We start from the raw sequence: 25,971 nt of genomic DNA on the forward strand, positions 1-25,971 counted from the left end.
TGGACCCTTTCAAAACTAGGGTTCGCCCTACAAGATACCTACAGCCCCAAGGCGCCATGTACAAGAGACATTCAAGTCTCATCTTCAACCTAAGGCTTGCTTGCTTCAACGACAGTCAATATCCACTCATTAGGTTAACATATAGCATTAATATTCCCTTGAAATCATTGAACATCTGATCTCACGTCGTTTTTTATCTACCTCTACCAACTAAAACAACAGACCAAGACGGGGTGGAGGCCCTTCGGCCAGTCTTCTCTCACTCACCTAGTGCGCTATGCTAATATCATTCTTTATATCATGAAACACATGGTCAAGCCCACGCACAATCACGGCACTTACTTACAATATTCAAACCGGATGACTTTCTGATGCAGATATTCCCTGAGAGTGCAACGGTATATCAGTGAGGTAGACAAAAGAGGGATCAGCAAATGAAAGAATTATCTCCCTTTTTCTCTCCTCTACCGACTATCTACGAGGATTGGTCCTATGACCAGAAGTCGACTTCATAGACATAACCACATCCACCAACCCGCTGAACTGTTGAGATAGAACTATTGCATTATCCATGGGTTTGACTGCTCAGGACTAGTTTTATCTGGCGGTGAATGATTTAGGCTGATGGACTAGCGATTATTGCACGAAAGGTCTTGGGCTAGTAGGTTCAAGCACATGATATAGTGGAAACTAGTTCCAAATGGAAACCCAAGGTGTGATGCGTTTTGAAGTTATGGCTATATTTACTATCGAAGCATCGATCAAGCTCTGGCGTACCTGGTGAGTACTACTCTATGTTTTAGAAAGGTTTAATATTCTACTATTGATGCACGGGAGGTCTAATCGACTGAATAGCCGCCATCCCCAGCACCGGATCTCAATGTTGATGTACGTTTAATATATATTCTTCGTATTGTTTGCTAAAAGCAACTTCGTAGTAGATGCAAATCTATCCTAATAATCAACGTGTGTATTCATGAACGTCATTCAAGCACTATCCAATCACTCTCACGGTGTCCGAGCTCCCTCTCCTATTCCCATCAACCCTCCAGCCAAGCCATTCATTCTGCGATCCAGGAGATCCTCCTCGCTAGGAAGGCTGCCAATGCTTCTATCCCTCCGTTTGGGTGGAGGGGTCTGCAGGGCCTCTGAGATATAATCATGTGCCGGAGGCATGGTGAGTTTCGTGGGCGCATCGCGTCGTCTTCTGCTGAGCCCTTTGGGCCGAGAGCGGCGGCCTCTGGAAGCACCGTTACCGTCGTTTCCGTTTGTAGTTTGAATGTCATTGTCATTCGGTGTAGAGCCGTGGATATGAACATGACTAGTCCCGCTGGACGATTGGCGGCGCATCTGATCGTTACTATTGTCCGTGGAATTATCCGGGTTCAATGGTGTCATCTTGCCGAGGCTCATCTCTAAGGGTCTATCCTCATCGCCAGACGATTCCCCCGTCAGGCTTCGCTTATGATTGCGTGGGCTACCGCTACTAGCGTCCACCTTCGGAACCTGGTAGTACTGTCCGCCGTTGTGGAGTGACTGGAGTAAACTGGACGATGACTTCCTTCTCTCGGCGGCCTCGAACAAGTCCTGGATCCATGTCGCGCACTTGTTGATATGTTTCCAGCTGTCAGGGAAGAAGCCCGCCATTTGCAGGAATCCGTGGGAGATCCCTGGGAGTAATGACACCTCCACGTGGTCCTTTTCGTTGAATGTTCGGTGAGATTTCTCAAGACCCAACTCTTGTCTTTCCCGGAATTGATGTAACTTGGCTTGTCGCAGTCTCCCAGCGAATATTACGGTGTCATCAACCAGGGGATCACGCTCGCCTGTGACAATGTATGTCTTTGGGAACCGTGCGAGAAGGGCCTCTGGGGCTAGCACGGGGGAGAGCAGGAAGTCCGTACTGAAGTCGGGACGATTGTGAGGTCCGATATACAGGATAATCATTGCCCTCATCATCTCAGGGGTCAGGATCCGATCGTGGACGTATGAGATCATTGAGGAAACGGCCAGACGTGTACGGATTTGTTTCGGGTGGTGGCTCTGCGCAACGGCAGCTGCCTGAGTCGCCAGGTTGTCTGCCTTCAGCTTTTCTTCAAGTTTTTTGGAAGCACCCTGGGCTACATCGTCGGCTTCGAGGTCCAGGTCAGAGGATGAGTCGCGGAGAAGATCTTCTGTAGAAGGTCCGGGAGATGTGAAGGGCGTCAAACGCTGGTAGTCCATGTTTTTTTGCCGTAGGACATTCTCGTTCGTCCGGCGTGCGCTCTTGTCTTGTATCAGTGACATTTGCTCCTCCGTCATCCAGCTTTCCACTCTCATGTTCAACGCTGGATATGCTAAAACGAGCCCATCTGGACGAGGGAGTATGTGTTCGCCTTGCCAACGGGGAGAATCTGAGCTTCCGGATTGAAGGGCCATCAACGTAGTGCCCACTGCCAGATTTCCACCGGCACTATCTCCTGAAAGCACAATACGTGGCCGCACATTCCCGCTTAACCCCAAGCAACGTCCTCGCGTGGTGACGATAGTATGGTAGACGTCATAACATTCATTGAGAGCGTACGGGTAGGGATATTCTGGCGCCTTTTTGTAATCAAGACTAAGGATCGGGACCTTTGTTTTCCCAGACCAGGCAAGCAGTCGATCTTCTGAAGCTCGGGGGCTCATGGCGACATATCCGCCCCCAGGGATATCCAAGATAATACAGGTTTGGTCCCGTAACGCACTCAGGGGACCATCGAAGTAAAGCCACGCATTAGTTGGCTCTGTATAGCTTGACTGTGGGGGGCGAGGAATCCGTATCGCACGAGGCGGATATTTTGTAAGTCGGGGCCGGACCAGACTCGCGAGTGCCCACAAGTACGGTGTAGTACCTTTGTTCCAAGAGACTCGCAGGTGTTCTACGGTCAGGGTTGCTCGAACCCGACGAACCTTTTCATCTGCCTGTTCCGCGGCAAAAAGATAGTAAACTGTAAACACCAAGGACGCGATGTCTCGTAGCCACTTAGGTTTGACTTTCATTGCGGTCCAGAAGCCAGCGTCGAGGGCCGTGGTGATCCATGTTGCCCTGAAGAAGGAGCGCGAATATAAATTGGCCAGTGGTTCCGGACATTCTAAACCTACAATTTTTGCAAAGTTCCGGCAGAAATATAACCACAGAAAAACACCCACAGTAGTTTGCCAAACGCTTAGCTTTGCTGACAGGCGAGATGAGACGTTGCGAACGATAGGAGGGCCATGTTTGTTTCCTCTGCACGACACTATTTAGCTACGGACTACCCAGCCATGACCACCTGTTCGAGCAGCATACCTTAGGAGATATGTTGACCAGAAGAGGAAGACGGCAAGGACCTGGATTTTGCGGAATTTGGTCGATGGTCTTCCTAGCACATGGTCTGAAGTTTCCATCAGTGGCTGCTGAGTTCATTGGTGCCATGACAGAGCTTACCTATCATTTCCACGAGCTCACTGGATAGCGAAAGGGCTTATCTTTCCGTTTTGGCCGGTTTCCTCGGCAATATGCAAGTTGGTTGGATGGTCTAATACAGGGATACGAGATCACCGGCACGGATAGTGGCAGGAGCAATGGTTTAAAGATTGGTGTCTCTCATATATAAACAAACAGTGTATACAGAGACAAGAAGAGAATGCGTGTTTTTCTGCAGTCAAATTTCAACCCAATCGTATGCCATGGTATGCCACTGGACAAAGAAATTTCAGAAAGCCGAGATGGGAGATACCAAGGAAGAACTGAAGGAGGGTGTCAGTCAAAGACTGCACAGTCTAGACAACTGCAAAAGTAAACAAGCAAGAGTGAAGAAAGATGAAAGATTACATTCAGGTTAGGACTCCCCTGGCGTGAAGAACCCATGGATATAAGCTGGCGGATGACGGGGTCAAGCATGTGAAAGTCCCCACTACTCCCCACAGTGCTGATTGGGGCAGAAGAATGGGGGGCTTAGAAATAGTTGGTCGAGTGATCCGGGGCAAGTCGCCAGAAGTATTGATCGACCAGAATACTGGAAGACGATCATTTAGGGTTCTCCATGTCTGGAAGGGGGATCCTGTCTTGTCACGTTGCCGCCCTGTCACATGTTAGCCCCGTGACGCCATCACCGACTCATCATACCTGGCAGCAGTCAAGTGACCCGTCTTCAGCCCTATCTCACATTGATCGCTTACACGGGCTTATCCCCGGTTCAAGTTGTATAAGCTTGACCATATATTATCATATACGAAGTAGTAATAATCTAAAACCCAAAATTAACTATAGCTTACGGCAAAAGTCCCTTCCGTGCGCATCTTGCCAGTCACACAACCAAACCTCAAAGATCATACTGACGAAGCCCGCGATACAGATCCCCCCGGAGTCGCTGACGGTTGTTGCGCCTAGAGAAAATTCCCGATCCTCTTGGGGTACACGCTCCCCAATCTCAGCGAACGTGTTGACATAAACCAAGCCACCGAGGAGCCCCTCCCAGAAAATGATCGCGAAGATAATGTACACGCTAGGAATGAAGTTGAACAAAGAATGAAGAGTCAAAATAACCAGATTCACAAGCTGTAAGCATGATGGAAAATAGAGATCATGGATGCGGAAGAAGGGGGTCGACGAACGTGAGATGAACACGCCGACCTGATAAATCGCATTATACGCAGGGTAGAACGCACGGAAATGGGCGAAAGGAGTCTCGGTCAGCGGGAAGAGTAGGGTGGGGGCCACTCCCTGATTGATGGTATACTCTGCGACGTAGACCAACAGTAATGGAAGCATACTAAGTAGAACACCTGTGAGCAAAAAACACGTCTCAATCGTTTTGTTCCGAGGTGTGCTTACAAAGGGAAGAAAAGCCCTCTTGCGCGATACAGATTTGCTTTAATATGCTGCCATCGGAGACTTCCACTCTCAGTCAAAGTTGCTTTCGGATTCTCAACGGAATGTATGGAAGAAGCGAGAAGGCCATCAACGTCACTATTGGCTTCATCACGCTCGTCACCAAACGCACGTTCTTCCGCAAGTCTATCTCGGGTTCCGACAGCGCGATAGCCGGCTTGTACGGCCGACAGAGGATGGTGCATAGGGGATCTCGGCAGGATGGTAAAGAAGCTCACCACCATGACTGCTGGTAAACAAGCGGATGCCAGGAGGGTCGTCTTCACACTGAGGCCGAAGGACGTAGTCGCTAGTGCATAAGCACCAGCACCAACCAGCCCCGCAGCTCCAGTCCCGCTTCCCCAGGCTGCCAGACTAAATGGGCCGTAGAAGTGTGTCAACCCGAGGAAACTTAATTCACCACCTCCGCTAGATACACTGGCTAGAATAATCCCGGCAATCTTAGTGGACATCGTGCCACCATCCGTGTAGCCAGGGCTCAACGCAACAAGAAGCATTCCGATGGCGGAGAGGAGGACGAATACCACCACCCGTACCGAATATGGTACTACATGGATAAAGTACGGCGCGATGAGCTTAGTCCCAAAAGAAGGGATGACATCCGCGAGAAGAACGACGCCTTTGGGCACACCAGGACCGACTAAGTCAAGAGCAGCTGATAAGATGATGACATAAAGAACATTGTTGATCAAGCCTAATCTCTCAAACGGGTAAACACAGCAGGTTAGTAAATATATATTCTGCTCCTTGGTCTACTTAAGTGCCAATGGCTCACCAAACAGCCAGAATGCAACGCAGACCCTGGGGTCAGCGCCACTGAATAAAGCACTTAGTCGCTCTCGGAATCTAGCCCAGGAGGAAGAAGGGGCTCCAGGGAGAGGTAACATTGGTGTTTCCTCTGATGCAGGGATTCTAGGCATAACAGCAAAAGGCGCGACAGGAATTGGATTGAAGATTGGTCAGTACTCTACTAAGCGGAGTAAAAGAGAATACAGGCCATCAAGTTTGATATGGAGATGGGATCCGCATCACTGCTGGATTGCACACTGGTAGTCAGCTCCTTAAGATGTCAAATGGAAAGAGTGTCAAGGTGACGGGAGGCGGTCTGCCCGCCAATTGATAAGGATGGCAAGTGAGCGCGTGACGGGCCGCTATCATAGCACGGATGCCTTACGGCCTGGAGTCTCTGCCTTAGGATCTTTTTACCAACGTGCCGGGTAATTCAAATGCTTCTGGATCTCCCACAGTCTATATTCAAAGTGCATCGAGCTAGCTGCTTTCTATCATTACCCGAAAAGAAAAGAAGAAAACACAGAAGGAGCACATGGTATATGAACAGCTAACATTCATCAGTCACACTGAATGTGATTTGTATACTCAAATGTCGAAAGTTTTTTGCACGAAATAATACTCTATCATCTATGCCTTGGTTATGACGGCATCCAGAGCCTGCTCCAAGATCTTCAAGGCTGTCTTAATCTGATCCTCGGTGATAGTCAGAGGAGGAACAAAACGGAGGCAGCCATCACCAGCAGTGATGATCAATAAACCGCGTTCCCGCGCGGCAGTGATCAAGTCCGATGCCTTGGATGTGAAGTCCTGGGAGAGCTGGGCTCCCAAGATCAAACCGCGACCGCGGATCTCCGAGATGACACCAGGGTACTTCTTCTGGAGGGCCTTAAGTCCCGAAATGAGTCCCGCCGATTTGATCTCCACGGAGTTCTGCAGTTCCGACGTTGCGAGGCGCTCAACAATGTGGTGTGCCACGCGGCATACCAATGGGTTACCGCCGAAGGTTGTTCCGTGGTCGCCAGCCTTGATATGCTCCGCAACAGTCTTTCCGGAGACGATAGTCGCGCCGATAGGGACTCCGTTACCCAGCGCCTTAGCCGAGGTCAGGATATCTGGGTGCGCAGCTTCGCCCGAGGCAGGGGCAAGGGAAGGGTGAGCATGAGCCCAGAAGGTACCGGTACGAGAAAGACCACACTGAATCTCATCGAAAATCAAAACGGCCCCGACCTCGTCGCAACGCTTGCGGAGAGCTACGAGGAACTCGGGAGTAGCAACGTTGACACCACCCTCGCCCTGGATTGGCTCTACAATCACACCGCAAGTCTTGTCCGTGATAAGGGCCTGAAGTTGTTCTACATCGTTGTAGTTTCCGTATTTGAAGCCCGGGATCATGGGGGAGAAAGGTGTCTGATACTTGGGGTTGGGGGTAGCGGAGAGAGCGCCCATCGTGCGGCCATGGAACGAGTTGTGGAAGGAAACAAATTCATGCTTTGCGCCCGAGGGGTCAAGAGACTTGCCGACCTTACGAGCAAACTTAATAGCCGCCTCGTTCGCCTCTGTTCCCGAGTTGGAAATGAACACCTGGGATGCATCGCGCATGGCGCCAGACTCCCGTGTCTTCGTGATCAGCAACTTGCTGAGAGCGCCGGTCCATGCATTGTGGTAAAGGTTCGAGGCGTGGATGAGTGTCTCGGCCTAAAGCAAATTGGTCCTGAATCAACAAGTGATCCTATATCATATCCCGTCGTGGCATATACACACCTGCTCAGCAATAATCTGTGCGATCTCGGGGTCACAGTGACCCAGGGAGTTCACGGCAATTCCCGCTGTGAGGTCAAGGTACCGCCTATTCTCCATATCCCACAAGTAGCATCCTTGACCTTTTACCATCGTCGGAGCAGGGCGAACGTAGGTGGGGACCATGAAGGGCGCTCGGTCTTCCACGAAGGCCATTGTTGCGGAATCGGCAGCCGGGTCGGGATTGGGCAGAGATGACTATCACAAGCTTTGTTAGTTTTGTATAGCAGGTACCACCAGGCCTCAGCATACCTTCGCCTGATTCTTCACATTTGGGCCAGTCGCAGCGGATGCGAATCGTCGCTGAAGCGGTGACTCAATTGCAGGGACCAGCTTCCTTGCGAGCGGCAGTCGCCGCGAGGCCACACGTACGAAGGCCATTCGGATGGAAGTAAATGGGAATGAAATAGGAATGGATACGAGCAATTGAGACTGAGAAGGGGGTATTTAAGAAGAACAGAGAGAGTTTCGGTGAGTCACCGAAAGGAGAGAAAAACGAAAGGTCCAAAATGTACGGGTCAAACAAATCCCGCGATATCGGGAAACCCATAAATGAACAAGCGGCTTATCTGATCAGAGATTGTATTATGATTTGCTCTCCGCCACTCCGCAATTAAAATCATTTACCTAAGGTAACTGACTCTGACTCTCTTCTGAAGTCACCTTTGACTACAATTGTTCCACCCCACTCGTGGCCGTCCCAGCACCTTGCAAAAGAAAAATATTCCCACTCCCCAGGATGGCTTTCTCACTCGCTACTCGCCGGGTTTTGAGTCCCGTCAAGACACTGCGCATCTCCACCCGGGCCTTCTCGAGCCATCCGGTTCTCCGCAGTGCCGACGACAAACCCGCCTTCGCATTTGGACGCGGCCCAGCTCCTCCCCGTCTACCCAAGGAAGAACAAGAGATCTTCGAAGAACTTCAAAAGAAATCTACTGGCGCCTTCAGTACCCCACGGACGACCCCCCAAATTAACCAGTCACCCCACTCCGAACCGGCCAACGAAAATCCCGAGTTTAAGGCATCAGGAAACGGGGAGGAACTTCACCCAGATCTGCGAGGCGGCCTTCAGCCTGAATTTGAGGGCGAACAGAATCCTAAGACAGGTGAGGTCGGTGGGCCGAAGAACGAGCCACTGCGTTGGGGTGCTGAGGGTGACTGGAGCTATGGAGGTCGCGTCACTGATTTTTAGGTGGCGGAGGTGATATATCGTATCGATGCGTTGTCGGCGAAGAATTAGTTGAATTTGCAGAAGTTGTGGATTTCGGTCATTGCATCAGTCGGCGTTGGGTACCATGATAGCAAATGTATATATATTTGAACGGGCCAGATAGGCTACGGAAGCCTCTCCGCTCATAGTTTCTTGTTACTTTGTGATGCTCCTCAGACAAATGTACAATATCGTCGGCAAAGTAACAAGGTGTTGCCGGTCACATTTAGCTATTGGATACTACAGTAGATCAAATGTCAAGGGAGCTTAGGGGGGCTTGTTTAGTCGTATACCAAGATAGATGATCTGTGCTGGACAAAGTTTACGGCTGCGACCTAAGAGTGCCGGGGACATTCAAGACCATACAACTTGATTGACGCTCAAGTCATTCGAATCAGACCATTCGTGCTATAATTCAAAGACTGGGAAGCTATATTAACATTGTATGTATAGCGGAGACACGGTATTTGTATGAGCAGCGGAGCTCGGGGGCAACGTGCAGCATATGGTTTACAGGATGACAAAAAATGACAGTTCCCCAGACACATGCTTAGTCAACGAAGATATTCGGGTTCTTCCTGCAGAATACCGGTCCTCATTCTTGAATCCTTGCAAGGGTTGCTTTCCCAGCCCTACTTTCGTTGAACCGATCCAGCTCGCCGCTGATCCAACCGCCGATCTTAGCCATCTCCTCTAGATTGATTCCCGTGTGCATTCCAAGACTATGAAGCGTGTGAACCAGGTCTTCTGTCGAGATATTGCCAGTGGCGCCCTTGGAGTAGGGGCAGCCGCCGAGTCCGCCCACACTACTGTCGAAAATCCGAATACCATGCTCCAGTCCCACGACGGTATTTACCAGGGCCTGTCCGTATGTATCATGGAAATGTAACGCGAGATCGTTGTTCGCGATGCCTGCAGCTTTGAGCGCCTGTAGGAGCTCCATCGTACGTGGGGCTGTACCCATACCCGTGGTGTCAGCTACTGACACTTCATCGGCACCCATCTCGAGTAGTGTGGCCGTGATGTCAGCCACCTTTGACGGCGGAACATCAGGGCCTTCGTACGGACAGCCCAGGGCGACGGAAACATATCCTCTAACCCTGATGTTTTTCGTTTTGGCCAATTCTACAATGGGGCGAATGCGTTCCAACGACTCTGCAATGGTGCAATTGGTATTTGCTTTGGAAAAAGCTTCCGTCGCCGCAGCGAAGAGTGAAATCTCAGTTGAGGTTGATGACTTGGTATTCTCTGCAGGGACACCGGCAGTATCCATGATTTTGACAAGATTTTCAAGCCCCTTGATATTAGGGACCAAGTAGTTGTACGCAATAGCATTCTGCGATTGCGGTGGGGATGTGAGGAGCTTTTCACATATTTCCGCAGTGCTTGCCATCTAATTGATGAGAAATAACATTAGTTCGGTATGGTTTGAATAAAAATGCCAACCGTTTCACATCCAGTCAAGAAGGCCGAGCATACGTCCAAGAGCTGGGAATATATACCTGAGGCACCCATTTGGCAGGAACAAAAGATCCAGCTTCAATTGTTGTCACACCGGTTTTTGATAGCTTCTCAATTAACTGAAGCTTGGTTTCGAGTGGTATGGACTTCTTCTCATTTTGCAATCCATCTCGTGCCCCTACTTCGACAATGCGAACATGGTCCGAAGTTAACCGCGCCTCTGTCGCAAAGCGTCGAGTGGGTGGAGCAGCTCGAAGGGCAGTGAATAGGCTGAGTCTGGGTCGAAATTTCATCATTATGGAAGTAACAGGTCGATAGGTTAGAAGGGAAGAAAATATTGCCTAGAGGACAATGACAAACAGGGAACTGGGGAAGAACAGGAAAGCAGAGGAATCATCCGATCAGAGAGCTGTTGGAGATCAACCGACGAAATGCGGAGAAGCGACCACGGGTTAGAGTCGGCGGAAACCCCCACCTGACCTCAAACTAAACTCGATCCACGCCACTTTCCTTAGTCAGGCCGACTAGACTAAATTCTGCAAGTTAATTAATTATCCATCGAATTTCATCCCACTTCCAGATTGTCCCACGCACATACACACGGAGTGCCACAATTGGGCGAAGACAAAATGGAGGAAACAGCGGCAAATGAATCGCCCGCCAATAGTACTTTGCGACAGCCCAAGAAAAGATTCGTCGGAAGACGAACAGCGGACGCCCAAGCACAAAAGGAACAGTCGTCGAGCCAAAATGATGTCGAGTCGACAAGCATTCAGAGAGGTTGGTGACATAATTTCCTTGCTCCTAATTATCTCGAAACATTAACTGACAAGCCCCTCAAGCTGCTCCCAGAAGGACTCCTCGAACATTAAATCAAGTCCCGCCGGAAATCCTTGAAGACCCCGAAATCCAGGCTGCAATCGAGCTCCTGCCCAAGAACTACTCATTCGAAATCCCCAAGACAATCCACCGGATACGCTCATCTGGCGCAAAAAGAATAGCCCTACAATTCCCAGAGGGTTTACTAATCTTCGCGACCACCATCTCCGACATCATCACGCAGTTTTGCCCAGGCACAGAAACCCTCATCATGGGAGACGTTACATACGGCGCCTGCTGCATCGACGATTATACCGCGCGCGCCCTGGGCTGCGACCTCCTCGTTCACTACGCCCACAGTTGTCTCATCCCAGTAGACGTCACGCAGATCAAGACCCTCTACATCTTCGTCGACATCAGCATCGACACCTCACACCTGATCGCAACTCTAGAGCGCAACTTCCAACCAGGCAAGACCATCGCAACCGTCGGAACCATCCAATTCAACGCCACTCTCCACGGCCTGAAACCCGTCCTCGAGCGCGCAGGCTACAAAGTCGTCATCCCACAAATCACCCCCTTATCTAAAGGCGAAATCCTAGGCTGCACATCCCCTCAACTCTCCTCCGACGAGATCGATCTCCTTCTTTACCTCGGCGATGGCCGTTTCCACCTTGAGTCCGCCATGATTCACAACCCCTCTATCCCCGCCTACCGCTACGACCCTTACTCGCGCATTCTCTCCCGTGAAACATACGTACACGATGAAATGCACACCCTCCGCCGCGACGCAATCAAAACCGCCAAGTCTGCCAAAAAATGGGGCCTCATTCTCGGATCTCTCGGTCGACAGGGTAACCCCAATACCATGGCTATGATTGAGAACCACCTTAATGAGCGCGGAATTCCGTTCGTCAATTTGCTTCTCAGCGAGATCTTTCCAGGAAAGTTGGCGTCCATGTCAGACGTTGAGTGCTGGGTGCAGATTGCTTGTCCGAGATTGAGTATTGACTGGGGTTATGCATTCCCGCGACCACTGTTGACGCCATATGAGGCGTTGATTGCTTTGGGAGCGAGGGAGAGCTGGGATACTGCCAACAAGGGCGTCTATCCGATGGACTTTTATGCTAAGGAAGGCCTTGGAAGGACGAAGCCTGGCCAGGCGATCCCTGGCGCTGCCTAAAGGCAAGACGAAAAGAAAAAGAAAGGTTGTTGAAAAAAAAATTGTGGTCATGATATAAGATACCACGCTCGGCATTATGATTTTGCATGACATGTCCATATGAATAACGTATAAAAGTCGCCATATATAGAAGCTTGTTGTATTGTTTAGAATATCTTACATCACCACATGGCCGTCCCGAGGGCCAGATAAACAAGTGGCAGAAAGTATGTTTCTTCCTGAATAGTTACTAGTATTACATACAATATCCTGAATCGTTACAGCGACATTTCATCATCCCTTAACTTCGTCGGCGCTATCCGTGTTAAAATCACTTGCGCTTCCCCGGCGAAGCGACAGAATGCTCTTGCTTGCCAGTTCATCGGCAGTTCGTTCGGCCGCGCGCCATCGCGTGACCGCCTGCTCGACATCTTCGAACATTTCTATTGTGTCGTTGATGATACCTCCTTCGTCTAATTCCGGAACTTGGGTGCTCTCTCTCGACCCGCTGTCGCTAGTCATCGGAAAGGCGGGTCCAAATCCGCGCTGAGGGAGGGGATTGAACATGACGGCATTAGTGAACATACGGATTAATTCCTTCTCCAGCTGTGCCGAGTTGACTATTCCTTTGGGAGGAATAACGTCTTCGGTCTTCTGCAGCATGAGAACCGCATTCTTAGATGGTGTTCCGGCATTCGGGGCTGGAGATTCACCGTCCGCGGCGGGCGTGTTTGCGGCCTCTGTAGCAGCAGCCACGGCTTTGCTGCCTTGATGAATGGATGATTTGATGGACTTGAGATCCTGTGGCCGGTAGATGAGATCTCGATACCCCGGGGCATCGCGTTCGGTCAATGGCTTGGTAAATATTGAAGCGTGTTTATGAGTAGTCACATCATTCATGATCGGAGCACCCGTTCTAGGAAAGTTACGAGCGCAGAGAACATAAGATGTCGATTGATTCGGGTCAATGCGGCTGATGTGGTTAATCTCCGGAGGCAGGGTTTCTGCTTCCAACGCTTCACTGGCACCGCGCTTACGTTTCGGTCTGCCTCGACCCGGGCGGTCCTCTGAAGCAGCAGTACCTTTGCGACCACTAGAAGGACGGGGTTCAGGTTCAGCAGCCTCCGAGATTCCAGCTGGCGTGCTGGGCATCTCATGTTTAATCTTTCCAGGGTATACAGATTCAGACTCCTCATCGCGAGACAATACAGAACGCCCCCGACTTCTAGACGAAGCTGCACTCCTATCGCGGCCTTTGCCGGTCTGCTTCTCTGCCTTCGGCTTCAGACCTCCCTTGCCATCCACATCAGCCCCTCCCAGTTCTGGATCTCTGCCTCGCCCAGAGCCCTTTCCATCATTCCGTCCACGCTTCCGAGGTGGAGGCACAGGTTCCTCCGGTGTCACTTCGCGAGACCCCATTAATGAAGGGGCCTTCTCGCTGATGGGACTTACATCCTCCCGTCGCGGCCGTTCTGGCGAACGAGGAGATTGTGGTATGCTCAGTCGAGGAGTCTTCTTCCAAGGGGTAAGAGTGCCGGGAGTGGCAATAGTTAGACGCGGGCGCGCACCCCTGGATTCCGAGTACAACAAAGCTTGTGCAGCACCAGCTGGCGTCTCATAGCCAGTACCATAACCGCCAGGTGCTGGCGACTGCGCCACAGCAGCGATGGGTCGCGGAGTGGATGGTACGGTTGTTGGTTGAGGTGTCTGGTACGCCGCTTTTATCTCTGGCTTCGGTAATGGTTGAGGCGGATGCGAGGGTAAAGGTTTCTCAGTAGTGGTCTGACCAGAAGGTTCTGGGATTGGGTGCGAAGAGGCGGGTCGTGGTGTCTGAGGGGGTGGGTTCAACGACCACTGCTGGAAACTCGGTTGAGGTGGAGGGCGAGGAGCCGTAGTAGCTGGAGTCTTTGGTGGGCCTTCTTTGCTAGCTGGTTTGCTGGTGGAAACTGGTTTGTGAGGGGCGGGAGAAATAGCTGGGGCATTTGCATTTTGCGAGGCTTGCGAGGGAGTTGCTGGCGGAGCGAATACAGAGCCAATGCCCGGAACTGGGGTAGCGGGCGGGGGTATAGGCTTCTGTACTGCGGGAACATTCGTCAGAGCTTGACTGATAGAAGTATCTCGGGGCGCCAGAGGATGTTGCTTGGGTGTTGCGACTGGCTTTCCATTGACGGCCTGTGGTTGAGGTGGTTTCGGAGTTGTCTGTGGTATGGGCTGAGGACCAGAGGGCTGTTGCTGCGGCGGTTGTGGCGGCGAAGGCACTTGCGACTGGACTTGCGGGGACACCGGTCTTATCTGAGGTTGTCCAACCGGTTGTGCGGGAACACGTTGCTCCTCCACTGGTGTTGGATGCGGCGTTGACAACGGAGATTGTTTCGCGATATCCACCTCTTTGCCTTGCGGTTCCACTCGGGGTTGCTTGGTATCAATTCCGGGCGCTCGTTCTATAGAAATCTTATTCGCATCCTTTAGTTGTGTTTGAGCAGGCCTCTCTTCCTTGGCGTCCACATCCATCGGCTCTGGTTCAGATTCGAGTTTCGGTTGGGGCGCTTGCGGCGTAGGTTCCTGGACAACTGGTGGAGGCACAGGCTCTTTGGGTGTTTCGCGCTCCTCCTGTAGTCGCTCGATCTCATCCTTGATATCTTTATACCGGACCTCCTCATTCCTAATTTCCCTGGTAACAAGCTCTTTGTATCGGGCATACAGGTGCGAAACCAGGTCCGGTATGATCGCAGCATGGCTTATTCCCTTATCGACAAACCCATCCGGCCGCGGACTCGTAATCTTCCGTTTCTTGGGGTTAGCACTGTTGCCTTCCACATGATGGCCGTTGGGTTCGGGGGAGGAGATGATGTCAGCGGAGTTTCCACCATCCCGCATCAGGGTCGTATACAATTCCTCGAGAGCCTCCGGGGCAAGCCGCCCCGCATCGAAGGCACCATTCTGACGGATAAACGGGTTGTTGCGCAGTAGATCGGAGATGGAGACGAAATTGGTGGGGCGGCTATCTAGGGCAGCGAGGGATTGAAAGAAGAGGAGCGATTCAAAAGGAGTGTAGGCCGACAGAGGAGGCATCCCCCATTGCCCGTTTGATCGGCCACTGGGGGGAGAGGATCTAGGGATGGGGGCCACGGTGATAAAGGTTGTACGATGGTTGGCCCGTCAGAGAGCTCAGATTGGGGCAACCAATGGATCAAGAACAACACAGTAGTGGTCCAGGTCCGAGGTCCAGATCCAGGCCTGAGGAACGGGCAAAAGCAGGTGATCGGAGAATTACGTGGAACCGGTCAGACCATCTGCGCAGAAAAATGGAACAAAGGCCGAAAACGGGAACAGGGAACAGAAAAATTAAATCCAGGAGCAAAACGCGACCGTGTCACATCCACAGGATTTCGAGGGCTTCAAAAAAATTTCAGAAAAATCGTAGAAATTTGAGACAATAAAATTACGGGCGCGGGTCGGATGAAAAGGATGAAAATCCGGATGGGGGAGGGAAGATGACAGGTAGACGATAGGAAGGGGGAACTGGGGATGGGAAGGGTTAGTGAGTGTTTGTTCTGATGAGCTCAAATCGTTCACTTGGTGGTCGTCTGCCTACCCCGACGGAAAGAGAATCGAAGAGACCAACCTTTCCCTGCCCATGATGGAGATCACGTGAGGAAAAGGGGATCGCCCGCCAAGGTGATGTTATGGGTTATGGTACCGTATGGGGCATCAGTGCCCAGTTGTATGGATCCGTATTACCTGCTACTCATGCACAATGACGACAGCCATTTTCCGGTTGCTGGGGGGCCTTGACTACAATGGTAATACATAGTAACGATACCCAAGGAGTTGAAGCATGCACCAGGTTACTATGTACAATAGTAGGTACATTCCAAAGTCAATATGAGATGTAAGATAACACTCTTCAAATTAACTCCCTCGCGGAGAATTCTAGACTCCAACGAGCATCGGAAATTGCCCATGAACCGTTAACTGCCAAGCTATTAACGAGAATGATATGTACCAACTATACAAAGAGTAGTAGTACTATACTGACAACACAGTACATCAATACAATACATTACTACCAACCACGAACCCCACGCTGTCAGGGGCAAGGCCGAATATAAAAAAGAAAAAAAAATATCAACATTAGCCCCTTTCTGGCTCTTTCTTACTGGTGGGCGGACACTCATGATTCTTCAGCCTCCATGGATTCAGGAGGTTTCCCCCCGCCCATGAGCAGCGTCATCATCCAGTCGGGGTCCTTATGTTCTTACGTTCTCGTACTTCTGTACACCCAGCACAACACTAACGCTATTACATATCGCCATGAGGACTATACTTAACGTGCCTTGGCATTTGAATGAATGTGTTAGGAGTCTTCGAAGTATCTGCGTCATTGACTTTTTAGTACCTTTGGCTCCTTGCTCGGTGTAAGACTTTAATTGCAAACGTTCCGCTAGTCGGGCAACCCTTTGATTGTGATTGAGGGTAGAATTGATTGGATCTTAAATCCTGGTATTATTACTGGATTTTATTTAGATTTTCATGATATTTCCATTACGATGGAGTCTGGTGGAGAGCCCTGTGACTATTGACCCGACTAACTGGCCTTACCTAAACCTCCTCATTTTATTAGTTGAGTCACTAGTATTACTCTCACAACATCTTTTTTTTTTTTCTATTCATATTTTGCGTCTCTTCGGTTTGAATATCAACTTCTTTTACGGTGACCAAACGACAGGGAGGCCCCTCGTATAGACGGCTGACTCGTCATCGTGGTGCCCGTGGATATACTCTTCGATCCCCCCTCCTCCCAACCGAATACTTATACTTCTCTTTGGGCCGACTGATCTTCCCTCCCCCGAGCGTGCATTGCCCCTATCACCCCCGTCCGGGCTTTGATAACCTACCCACTAAAAGTGGTCCCTCCTTGGCCCTTACCCATTCATTAGTGCGACAAGTTTCGATCTTCGGCCTCCTCAGTCCTGCGATCGATCAAAACCCCCTACATTTTCCCATAGATTGCTCTCAGCTGGTTATGATCTTCTCACCATCATATATACCTTTAACCCTAATACCTTAATCATCGGCGATTTGACTCTCTTCTGATTCTTCTGGGATTGTACCTCCAGTTCCACATCAACCTTGCCTTATACCCACCAGTGCATTGACGCACGCGCGCGCCTAGGAACACTCCTTTTTCCTCCCCTCAACACAGCGAACGAGCGTCTTCTTGCCCTTCTTCTCTTCAGCGGTTGCTTTGCCACATCGTACACCTTCGCTTCCACATACTCGAGTAAAAGGATAAGATGTCGGACGCGGATCAGGGTTGGAAACCTAACGGTCGTCCTCAGTCGTTCGTAACCCCCAATTTGCGCTCCTTGCGATAGCTGGAAGTTGACGCTGACTGATACATGGCAGGACCATGGCACAGGCTTTCTCCAGTACGCTAGATAGTCTCTTCGCGTTGGACTCGGATGTCCACAACCTTGAGCAGACTGTTGATGAGAGGTATGCCGTGTAACCGTTCCGAACTCCTGCCTTTGCCCCCCCCCGAAATGCACCGAGATAGAGACAACTTGGGAGACTAACCGCAGAACATTATTGCCAGGAAATTTCAAATGATGATTCAAAACCGAGAACTGGAAGAACTTCAGGCGAAAATTCGCGCGACCGAAGAACGCTTGAAAGCACGAAAATCCGTGATCTTGGATGGAAGCGGCCCCAGGAGCAATGGAGCGCAGAGCGACGGCGGATATCAGTCGACAGGTAAGGCGTTATCTTGTGTGCAGGTGTGTCTTTTAGCGGAATTAATGTCGCTAAATCATCTTGACACTCATAGAATCCGCGTCATCGGCGACATCTCCAACGGACACGACAGGCCACTACTCCAGCGGGGATGAACAGCGGCAGCACGGTCAGACACGCAATTCATGACTTGATACAACCGGCCAGAGTTGGCTGCAATGGACACGTTTGGGTCAGGAACGGGGTTATGGATTATATTTCTCTTCTATTGTTTTTCCAAGGCGGGTATGTCTGGAGAATTTGATTTATTTGATTTGCCTTCCCCTCTTCATCTTTCAGCGCTGTATCAATCGTCCGTTGAGTGGGGACAGGCCTTCTTTTGATATACCTGATGTTCTTATGCATTTTTGGCGTCTCTCACACACGTTGATGCACATGGTGGAGTCCGTGTATGCATGTGCCATGTCTCGAACGTGTGGGTCAAGAGATTGGATTCTTTCTCGTTGTGGTTTAATATATCGTTTTTATCCGTTGAATAGTCGGTGTATTGGATGTGTTGATCTTTTACAATTTCCCCCAACTAGAAGGAGGGGGGAAAAAAGAGTATTTATGGAAGGTGGTTTTGTTTCATTTAAATTCCTGCATGTCGCGGGCACATGTTGTGGTGGCCCACAATGGGATGGGATGGTCACACTGCAGTCCAGATGAGGCATAGCTGCATCGATCATGAGACCCCTTGGATCCTCGATTGTATTCTTGGGTTTCTCTCTCTACGACGTACATGTTACATGCCAACAACGCACGTGTGTGAACATGATATTCAACTCCACTTCCAATTCATTAATGCACAATCCTACTTTGGACTCATATCCAGTTGCCAACCATACATAACCCTTCCAGGAGACCTTTGAGTCCTATCCAATTAAGCCAATCACACCATCTACACCGGTTTCTCTCAACCCTTTTCTAAACCGACCAACTTTCAATGTCACGCGACCTTAAACCCCCCGGGCATTAGATCGGTAAATATTCTGTCCGGGTCATATCTAGACCGGATGCTCTGGAGTCGCTCAAGGTTCTCTTGGGGGAATGTGCCAAATACATCCTGGGAGGGATTCGCATCGTTTAGATAGATAAATTTGGCCAGTTCGATCCCCGCGGCCTCGAGGTTCTTGACAATTTGACCATTGGCTTTTTCATAGAATGCGTCCACATCGTCGTCGCTGACGGTCGCTACAGAAGTGATGCTCTCTTCCACCCAGATGTATGGCGCGCCATCGACATCCAAGCTCTGAGGGTCCCCGCCGTTGACAGTAGACGCAGTGATGAATTTCTCGGTAACCGCTGGGAATGCTAAAGCTGCAACCAATACTCCCACTGGCAAGTCCTCGCGTGCCACTTCCATGAAAGTGTCATGAACAATGGAAATCGCCTGCTTGTTGGAGGCGTGGATATTCAATACATAGAAGCGCTGTTTACTGCCCTTGAGAAGCGATAGGGCTGGATCAAGCTCCTTAGACCAGTCACTCATAGAGCGGCTGGAAAAGGTACTGGTGGTGGCGTTTAAATCCGAACCCAGGAAGCTCGCTAACGCGGCAGGGCTCTCATTTTCGCCATTATAGAAGAGAATGGCGCTATAGCTAGCTGTACCTAAGGCTGGGATATATTCCGCCATTGGAATGGTAGCCGCCTTAGGGTCTTTCGAACCATCCACAGTGAACGAATGTATAGCGTCGATAAACTTCTCGGCGACGTCGGATCCATACGATGCCATACCGACCATTACCTGGGGGGCTTTGATTGTTTTCAGTTCGAAATTTGTCACAAGGGCGAATGAACTGGAACCTCCCCTTAATGCCCAGAATAAATCTGAGTACTCATTCTCTGGGGTCACCTGGACGACTGCTCCATCTGCTAGAACAACCTAATTCCTATGAATCAGCGGAAGTGCGGGAGGACAATGAAGGATACAATAGGCTGTGGGGCGTACCGTGACACTGGCAACATTTGCGGAAGCCCAACCATACTCATTGCTGAAATAGGAGACACCACCTCCAAGGATGTACCCAGGAACACCAACGTGACCGAGTCGGCCCCCAACGACCGTCAGCCCGTTCGGTTCAAGATAGTCATAGATATTGGACCATCGGTTTCCTGGGCCGACATTGACCGTAGACTGGTCATCAGACAAACTGAGCTGGGTAAGACCAAAGCTGGAGAGCAGAACGCCGGACGAATTGATGTTCGCTGCATTAGCGATTGGCATATGTCCGCCGCCTCTAATTGCGAAGGGGGATTTAGCGTCCTTCAGTATCTGTACAGCATCGCCCATCTGTGTACTATTTGAGGGCTCAAAGACACAGGCGGGCCCCAGCCATGCACTGGATGTGTAGTATTCTGGAAAAGGGTAAGGTTAGTGTTTTCTGCTAGAAGTAGCAAACACTCTTCCTCACCTGTATTGGCATTAATATACCTCGGATGGAGTTTATAGTACGTGATATCAGGGTATTTGTCCTTCAGCTTGCTGCAGGCTGTCGATGCAGCATCATCCTGGCGCGATTGAAGTTGCTGGATATCACCAGCCAGTCCTCCTGGGAGGACAGCTAAAGCAATGAGTACATATTTGAGTACCATCTTCGCACTTGGTCGGATTGGAATCAATATTGGTGCTAACCAGGCAGCAAGAAACGACCAAGTATTTATCATTCCCCCCCCCCCCCGCTCGAAAACAGATTCACATGGGACTTAGCTCACTGGCTGTCGGTCATCTTTCTGTGACGGCGGGCTATTATCCAAAACGATTGAGACCATGGTAGATCATCTTTGTAGCGCGTTTGAATCCGGAGTAATTGCTGCATGTGGATTCTACAGAGACTGAACATGGAACGGGCCTCTCCTGCCGATCATTTCAAGTACCGACCCAGGATTGGAATCCAACTCTACCTATTTCCCCGCAGTTAACGGCACGATCCTGAATGCGGATAGCATATTAGACCATCCGCCACTATACGTATCATGTACATGAGCGTCGATCCGACTTCTACAACATTCAAGGAGCAACAGACTACGACAGAAATCCCGATGCCTCGGCTGAGAAACATGCAACATATGCCATGTTCAGTCACGAGTCCAATTTAGTTCATGCATCAGAGCCGGAATGTCACTTTTAGCTTGAAGAGTGAGTTATCCCTGGCGCTGTAAAAGAGTGCGGCCCAATTTTGGGGGATCTGCAATGTCGTATAGCTTCGTATTCAGGGACCGGAGGCAAGCCACTTTTCTAGCCTGGTTCTTTACCATATTGATGCACCAATTAGAATTCGTGTTCATTACAACACCCCAGGATAATAACGTGTGGCTAAGGATTTAGCCTATAGCATCTTTATATTTGTCGGAGACTGCACTGACCCGGTTTCTACTCCCTGATTTCCTAATAATATGTTCTTATCTCTAAGTACGACTATCGTATATAAAGGACGTCTTAACAATTATCACAGGATGGAAAGAGTAAAGCTAGTTCTACTTGGTGTTCCAGGCCCTGCAGTTAGAGTCTCACAGGATGTAGATTTCTGCATATCTATGTTATTTATTACTATCTTCAACCTCGCAGATAACTACGTAATGTCACATAACTCGTGCTGTATACGTTGCTTTTCTGATTGTTTCATATACCTTATTCCCTATGTAATTCTGTTCTGGTCTCATCCGAATGAGCTGCATACGACCCTCTAGTCTATAATCCTGCGTATGCTTAAAGAGGCCGATGAGCCAGGATATTCCGGTGCAGTCCTCCTATTCTGAAGGGCACTGGCCTCCCCATCCATGGGTGGGAAACATGGAAGGATACCCTTGGTGTGTTGTGACAGTATAAAATTTGTGGTCCATATGTCCACTTTGGGTTATCTACTCTTATTGACGCGATATCTGGTTGGTAAGATCCATTCTCGCGGTTATTCACCGCTGCTTTCTGGAGTAGATGACAATGATATCACACCAGCTGACTTTCGTTCGCAGTTACAACTGCCATCCAGGGTTAGCAAGCCAAAGGGATCAAGACACGATGAATTGGCTGCAACCCTGCGAGCTGTAGCTTGGCCACACGAGCTATGGCCAAGCGCTTCTGGGTTGAATGATCATGCCAGCTTTGCCATGCGTAACTTAGGGTTTTATTTTTGAATGGAGAGGTCATGCTATTATTCTGTATTGGCGGCAGCATAGTTTTCCAGGCTTTGTATTTCCTTTTTTCCTTCATACCGTGTAGATATGATCCTGGGGAGAGTGATTGGCTATTCAGTCAGCCATCCATGCCCGAATGAATAGCTACTATCTGCCTGCGCAACGTGCTCGATACTGGTAGAAGTATCCCTTTATTCCCTCATTCCCATCTGGGATTACTCCTACTTATGTCGAGATCTACCTTCAGAGCTCTGACTTACATTTGTTTACGTTGGCTTTTCGTTACTTTTCTCTTATGATCCACAGAAGTAGAGCTTCTCAAGCTGGTAATTACAGGAAAGGTAGATGTTGAAGTGCCTACGCTTAAGGATCAATGCACAGAGATTCTTTTCCCAGTATCATCAACGCTGTACAGACATCTTCGAGAGAGCCAGACTATCTGCCCATCCCATGTCTAGTATAATTGTTCAATTCGATGAACAATCGCTTGAATCTTCCCATGAATCTACAATCACCTTCACTACACATTGGCTGATGCCAGCTCACCCGATAAAGCTCCATACGCCGTTGCTTTGACTATTAGGTTTCGGTACCTGGTTACCGGGACAAACTATTGAACTTTGGCTTTACTACGCCAGCACGACCTGCCATTGGCCTGTGCTCGTATGACAGCCAGGGATTGAGACAGCAGCACCCTCATGAGATTCCTGCCATCAGTTGATATCCCTCGGTCCTTTCAGGAAGGTGACCTTCAGGACAATTTAGCCACCGATATCGCACATCGATTAGGCCAACAAATATGGCCAGGTAGTAGACCCTTGAGCCTACATTCAAAGCAGGCCTTCTTAAATTCCAAGCAGGAAGGAGACTTTCCCTTCCCCTCCTCCTCACCTCTCAAAAGGTCTTCGCGCGGCTTCCAAATCTTGATAGGAAATTACAGAACATTGTGAGAGAAGTTGTGTCATGGAGCTTCTAGATTATTCCCAACATCCTACTTAAGAGACCCCTCTAACCATTGTGTCAACGTCATAGCAAATAGACACGTATTGTCTACATCTCCGGCTCTCGCGTCAACCTTGTAAGTCCACATACCACTCCTCAAAAACATTGTAGGAATCTGAAAATCGAGTAAAATATCACTGCGGTCGCTACTAGGTATATAGTCAACCCGAACTCCACAGGCATTACGAAAAGAGCAGCGAGTGCAGCGGTGCAAAGAGACAAGATTTGCGGGAGAATGAATTTCATCGCGTGGCAGCGGTTGTGGATGAGATTTTAAGACAACTCAGGGTGAGTGAGCAATGAGGGACGAAAGGAGTGTTGTTGCTGGCTTTATGTCACTTGACTGCCTACTAGAGCGTCGTTTCAACCTTGCAGTGCGCCAGGTCAGCACAGTCGTCACACAAATTCAACCCGACAATTCAGCTGCATGGTATCTACTGTAACCGACATCCGCGATGGCATCCGTATATCCAATGGCTTATGAGCCAGGTTGGGGTTGGCTCGGCTCAATTCTCTTTTTGAGCATTATTCATTCGGAGTCATTCCATGTCAGTTCGTTGTAATGGGTCGCTAAGCCTGCGATCCCGATACAGTGTATTCGAATCACTTTCTCATATACTTCCGTATTATATTACTTTTGTTGACAAGTCATAGAATCATTCATTCCAAACTAATACTGGTAGGAAGTTATAATGATACGGCCGGATCAGAAGCCACTCCACTGTCCAGAACTGAACTTGGGTTTGCTACACCACTCCAGCCGCTTCGCTTTCTGCACAATGCTCAACAAAGGATGGTATTCAGAATAAAGCTCTCCCACGACATATAGGGAAATGGTAGAAAAGTACAGGGGAAAAGTCCGTAGTGAAGGAAAGAAGGAAAGAGAAATTAAACGATTATAGTCTGTACCCCTGATACGGCAGACAGTGTCAATGCGCTCTAAACACAACGGAAGCTCTCGGTCGACGAGATATCTCCGCCCAGATATTTGGCCTGCGCGGGATAAGGGCATATGATACGATGCAGCGGTTCACCCTCGGGCCTGGCATATTCCACCGGGAGGGTTTCTGGAGCAGTGCCGTTCTCCACCCACCGTCTCAGCGCGTCGAAAATCGTAGTCGGCTGGCCCCCTTGCCCGCCTGAGCAATGCCCGAGCCCAGGTGACTCGAAGTAGCGATAGAAGTCCTGTACATCCGGGAATTGCTTTTGGACGGACTTGTAGTAGAATTCGGTGCCCTTCGTGGGGATACTATCGTCGGCCTGTGATATGGGTAGTTGATGTTAGAACTTTGGGGTAACTTAGGGCTACAAAGCGAAGAGGAAAGGGGGGGTCAGCAACGAACCATGCCATGGTAAGTGAGGAGCTTCCCGCCGGCCTTCCGGAAGGCAGTCAGGTCTGGGTCAGCCGCGTTGATGGTGCTGGCATATTCTTGGGTGCCGAGGTGGAAGAACTCTTCATAAACCTCAGGACTCATGTGAATAGTGTCAAAACTGGCATTCTTAGCCACGAACAGGTTGAACCACATGTCTGACTGTGAGGCATTGACGCCAGGTACCGAGCCGAACTGGCTGATGTTGGCCCCCGGGTTCACTCCGTACCACAGTCGCTCGCCGTCCTTGGTCCGTGGTCCTGACCAGGCGGCATCGGCGATGAGCGCGGCACCAGGACTGAGCGCTATCGTTTTGTTCAGAGTGGTACAGGTGAAAGTCTTATTGACAGAGGTGTACGGGCTGTAGTCGCACGCCGTGAGGTTAGAGATGAGCCCGTCCACAATCCCGTCCTTCGCGTCACAGGCGGCGACAGCCTCGGTCGTCAGAAAATCCAACTCGCAGGCCAGCGGGTCGACTCCGTGCCACTGACGCATTAAAAGGGGATAATACAGGGCGGACACAAACTTGGTCCATGATTGGGCAGGGGCCGAGGCGGCGATGCCATCGTACGCCGTGGGGTACCGCTGTGCTAGCATCAGACCCTGTCGACCGCCCTGAGAACAACCACTCCAGTAGGCGTAGTCTGGCGCTCGACCGTAGAAGCTGTTGACCAGACCCTTGCCGATGAGAGCTTGATCATTCAAGGACCGGGAGCCCAGGTTGTTGAGTGCCACATAGTCGATGTTCCCGGGGCTTTGGAGCGCCCACGAGCTAGGCCCGACCCCATCCCCCAAGCCAGCATCGGTGGTGGTCGCCGCATATCCCTCACCGATTGCGCCGCTCATGAAGAACTGGGACAACACGAACCGCCCGGCTTGCCAGCCGCCACCCCCGGTGGCTTGCAGTCGGCCATTCCATTTGGTCCGAGGCGGAAGCCAGGTCTCGACTGTGATCTGGTCGTTGTAACCAGGGTGCGTGTAGGTGACGGTGATGTTGCAGAACTGCGCATTGCGCACATCGACATCACCATGGTTGTAGTTGAAATCAGCTGGGACGTTGAGAGTGTAGTTGGTGACCCACAAGGCTGACAGGGAGAGAATCTCTGCCCCGAAGACGGTGGGGGTTTGGATTGCTGCAGGCGAGCAGGATGAGATGTTCATCTTGAATAGAGAACCCACTCAGCATAGAGATTTGAGGATCTGTTGAGTCCGCTGATGAACAGCAGAAATCCTCCTCTTTAAATACTTGACTTGGACATTCAAGACTACCACTTGTATGACCTCATCTGGTCAAGCTTGCATTGGATTAATTTAATACGAATGCGAATTTCCTTGCCGATAGACCCTGATGCGGAAATGAGTGGAGGCGAACCGAATATCGCGGGCGGACCATTCGAAACGTTCGGCAACAGTAAAGAAAAAGAAAAAGTTATCAGTCGTGCAATTGATCTTGCGCCTCGCAAGACTACTACGTAGTACTAGTATTCTGATGGTTGAACCTATAGTAGGGCATAAATGACCCACTAGGGACCGCACACTTTTCCACTTCGGGCAG

At 50.2% G+C, this 25,971-nt stretch overlaps 9 protein-coding genes across 9 annotated transcripts; 3 read left to right on the forward strand and 6 right to left on the reverse strand.

The window, feature by feature from the left end:
- Nucleotides 1–1,008: 1,008 nt before the first annotated feature.
- BDV38DRAFT_288926 (putative lipase) lies at nucleotides 1,009–5,814 on the reverse strand (the record flags this gene model as incomplete). The annotated part of the gene is made up of 5 exons (XM_032061138.1): nucleotides 1,009–3,250; nucleotides 3,311–3,395; nucleotides 4,279–4,775; nucleotides 4,838–5,588; nucleotides 5,670–5,814. 5 exons carry the CDS (start codon nucleotides 5,812–5,814, stop codon nucleotides 1,009–1,011), a joined length of 3,720 nt encoding a protein of 1,239 aa, XP_031907236.1.
- Nucleotides 5,815–6,313: 499 nt separating this feature from the next.
- On the reverse strand, nucleotides 6,314–7,864 carry BDV38DRAFT_288927 (acetylornithine transaminase; the record flags this gene model as incomplete). Its single annotated transcript, XM_032061139.1, has 3 exons — nucleotides 6,314–7,381; nucleotides 7,448–7,681; nucleotides 7,736–7,864. 3 exons carry the CDS (start codon nucleotides 7,862–7,864, stop codon nucleotides 6,314–6,316), a joined length of 1,431 nt encoding a protein of 476 aa, XP_031907237.1.
- Nucleotides 7,865–7,888: 24 nt separating this feature from the next.
- BDV38DRAFT_30564 (succinate dehydrogenase assembly factor 4) lies at nucleotides 7,889–8,981 on the forward strand. Its single transcript, XM_032063146.1, has one exon. The coding sequence runs from the start codon at nucleotides 8,223–8,225 to the stop codon at nucleotides 8,673–8,675; it is 453 nt and encodes a 150-aa protein (XP_031907238.1). The 5' UTR covers nucleotides 7,889–8,222; the 3' UTR covers nucleotides 8,676–8,981.
- BDV38DRAFT_30538 (hydroxymethylglutaryl-CoA lyase) lies at nucleotides 8,982–10,536 on the reverse strand. Its single transcript, XM_032063145.1, has 2 exons — nucleotides 10,196–10,536; nucleotides 8,982–10,086 (listed from the first exon to the last, which is right to left on the reverse strand). The coding sequence occupies exons 1-2, from the start codon at nucleotides 10,448–10,450 to the stop codon at nucleotides 9,289–9,291; spliced, it is 1,053 nt and encodes a 350-aa protein (XP_031907239.1). The 5' UTR covers nucleotides 10,451–10,536; the 3' UTR covers nucleotides 8,982–9,288.
- Nucleotides 10,537–10,628: 92 nt separating this feature from the next.
- Nucleotides 10,629–12,293, forward strand: dph1 (2-(3-amino-3-carboxypropyl)histidine synthase). The gene is made up of 2 exons (XM_032063147.1): nucleotides 10,629–10,934; nucleotides 10,997–12,293. The coding sequence occupies exons 1-2, from the start codon at nucleotides 10,784–10,786 to the stop codon at nucleotides 12,154–12,156; spliced, it is 1,311 nt and encodes a 436-aa protein (XP_031907240.1). The 5' UTR covers nucleotides 10,629–10,783; the 3' UTR covers nucleotides 12,157–12,293.
- Nucleotides 12,294–12,311: 18 nt separating this feature from the next.
- On the reverse strand, nucleotides 12,312–15,708 carry BDV38DRAFT_265210 (uncharacterized protein). Its single transcript, XM_032056341.1, has one exon. It carries the CDS (start codon nucleotides 15,205–15,207, stop codon nucleotides 12,430–12,432), a length of 2,778 nt encoding a protein of 925 aa, XP_031907241.1. The 5' UTR covers nucleotides 15,208–15,708; the 3' UTR covers nucleotides 12,312–12,429.
- A 1,724-nt stretch (nucleotides 15,709–17,432) lies between these two features.
- BDV38DRAFT_288932 (uncharacterized protein) lies at nucleotides 17,433–18,060 on the forward strand (the record flags this gene model as incomplete). The annotated part of the gene is made up of 4 exons (XM_032061140.1): nucleotides 17,433–17,479; nucleotides 17,545–17,634; nucleotides 17,735–17,892; nucleotides 17,966–18,060. The coding sequence occupies 4 exons, from the start codon at nucleotides 17,433–17,435 to the stop codon at nucleotides 18,058–18,060; spliced, it is 390 nt and encodes a 129-aa protein (XP_031907242.1).
- Nucleotides 18,061–18,859: 799 nt separating this feature from the next.
- On the reverse strand, nucleotides 18,860–20,203 carry BDV38DRAFT_276169 (FAD-binding oxidoreductase; the record flags this gene model as incomplete). The annotated part of the gene is made up of 2 exons (XM_032058165.1): nucleotides 18,860–19,795; nucleotides 19,862–20,203. The coding sequence occupies 2 exons, from the start codon at nucleotides 20,201–20,203 to the stop codon at nucleotides 18,860–18,862; spliced, it is 1,278 nt and encodes a 425-aa protein (XP_031907243.1).
- A 3,411-nt stretch (nucleotides 20,204–23,614) lies between these two features.
- On the reverse strand, nucleotides 23,615–25,800 carry BDV38DRAFT_265217 (putative feruloyl esterase). The gene is made up of 2 exons (XM_032056342.1): nucleotides 24,390–25,800; nucleotides 23,615–24,306 (listed from the first exon to the last, which is right to left on the reverse strand). The coding sequence occupies exons 1-2, from the start codon at nucleotides 25,575–25,577 to the stop codon at nucleotides 23,986–23,988; spliced, it is 1,509 nt and encodes a 502-aa protein (XP_031907244.1). The 5' UTR covers nucleotides 25,578–25,800; the 3' UTR covers nucleotides 23,615–23,985.
- Between the last annotated feature and the right edge of the window lie 171 nt (nucleotides 25,801–25,971).

The sequence above is a fragment of the Aspergillus pseudotamarii genome (assembly GCF_009193445.1).
Source record: "Aspergillus pseudotamarii strain CBS 117625 unplaced genomic scaffold BDV38scaffold_122, whole genome shotgun sequence".
NCBI lineage: Eukaryota > Fungi > Ascomycota > Eurotiomycetes > Eurotiales > Aspergillaceae > Aspergillus > Aspergillus pseudotamarii.

Coding starts and splice junctions, on each gene's coding strand:
- BDV38DRAFT_265217 (XM_032056342.1), bottom strand. CDS start 25,577: ATGAACATCTCATCCTGCTCGCCTGCAGCAATCCAAACCCCCACCGTC. Junction 24,307..24,389: donor TCCTCACTTACCATGGCATG/GTTCGTTGCTGA, acceptor CCCATATCACAG/GCCGACGATAGTATCCCCAC.
- dph1 (XM_032063147.1), top strand. CDS start 10,784: ATGGAGGAAACAGCGGCAAATGAATCGCCCGCCAATAGTACTTTGCGA. Junction 10,935..10,996: donor GTCGACAAGCATTCAGAGAG/GTTGGTGACATA, acceptor AAGCCCCTCAAG/CTGCTCCCAGAAGGACTCCT.
- BDV38DRAFT_265210 (XM_032056341.1), bottom strand. CDS start 15,207: ATGCCTCCTCTGTCGGCCTACACTCCTTTTGAATCGCTCCTCTTCTTT.
- BDV38DRAFT_30564 (XM_032063146.1), top strand. CDS start 8,223: ATGGCTTTCTCACTCGCTACTCGCCGGGTTTTGAGTCCCGTCAAGACA.
- BDV38DRAFT_30538 (XM_032063145.1), bottom strand. CDS start 10,450: ATGATGAAATTTCGACCCAGACTCAGCCTATTCACTGCCCTTCGAGCT. Junction 10,087..10,195: donor CTGCCAAATGGGTGCCTCAG/GTATATATTCCC, acceptor CTCATCAATTAG/ATGGCAAGCACTGCGGAAAT.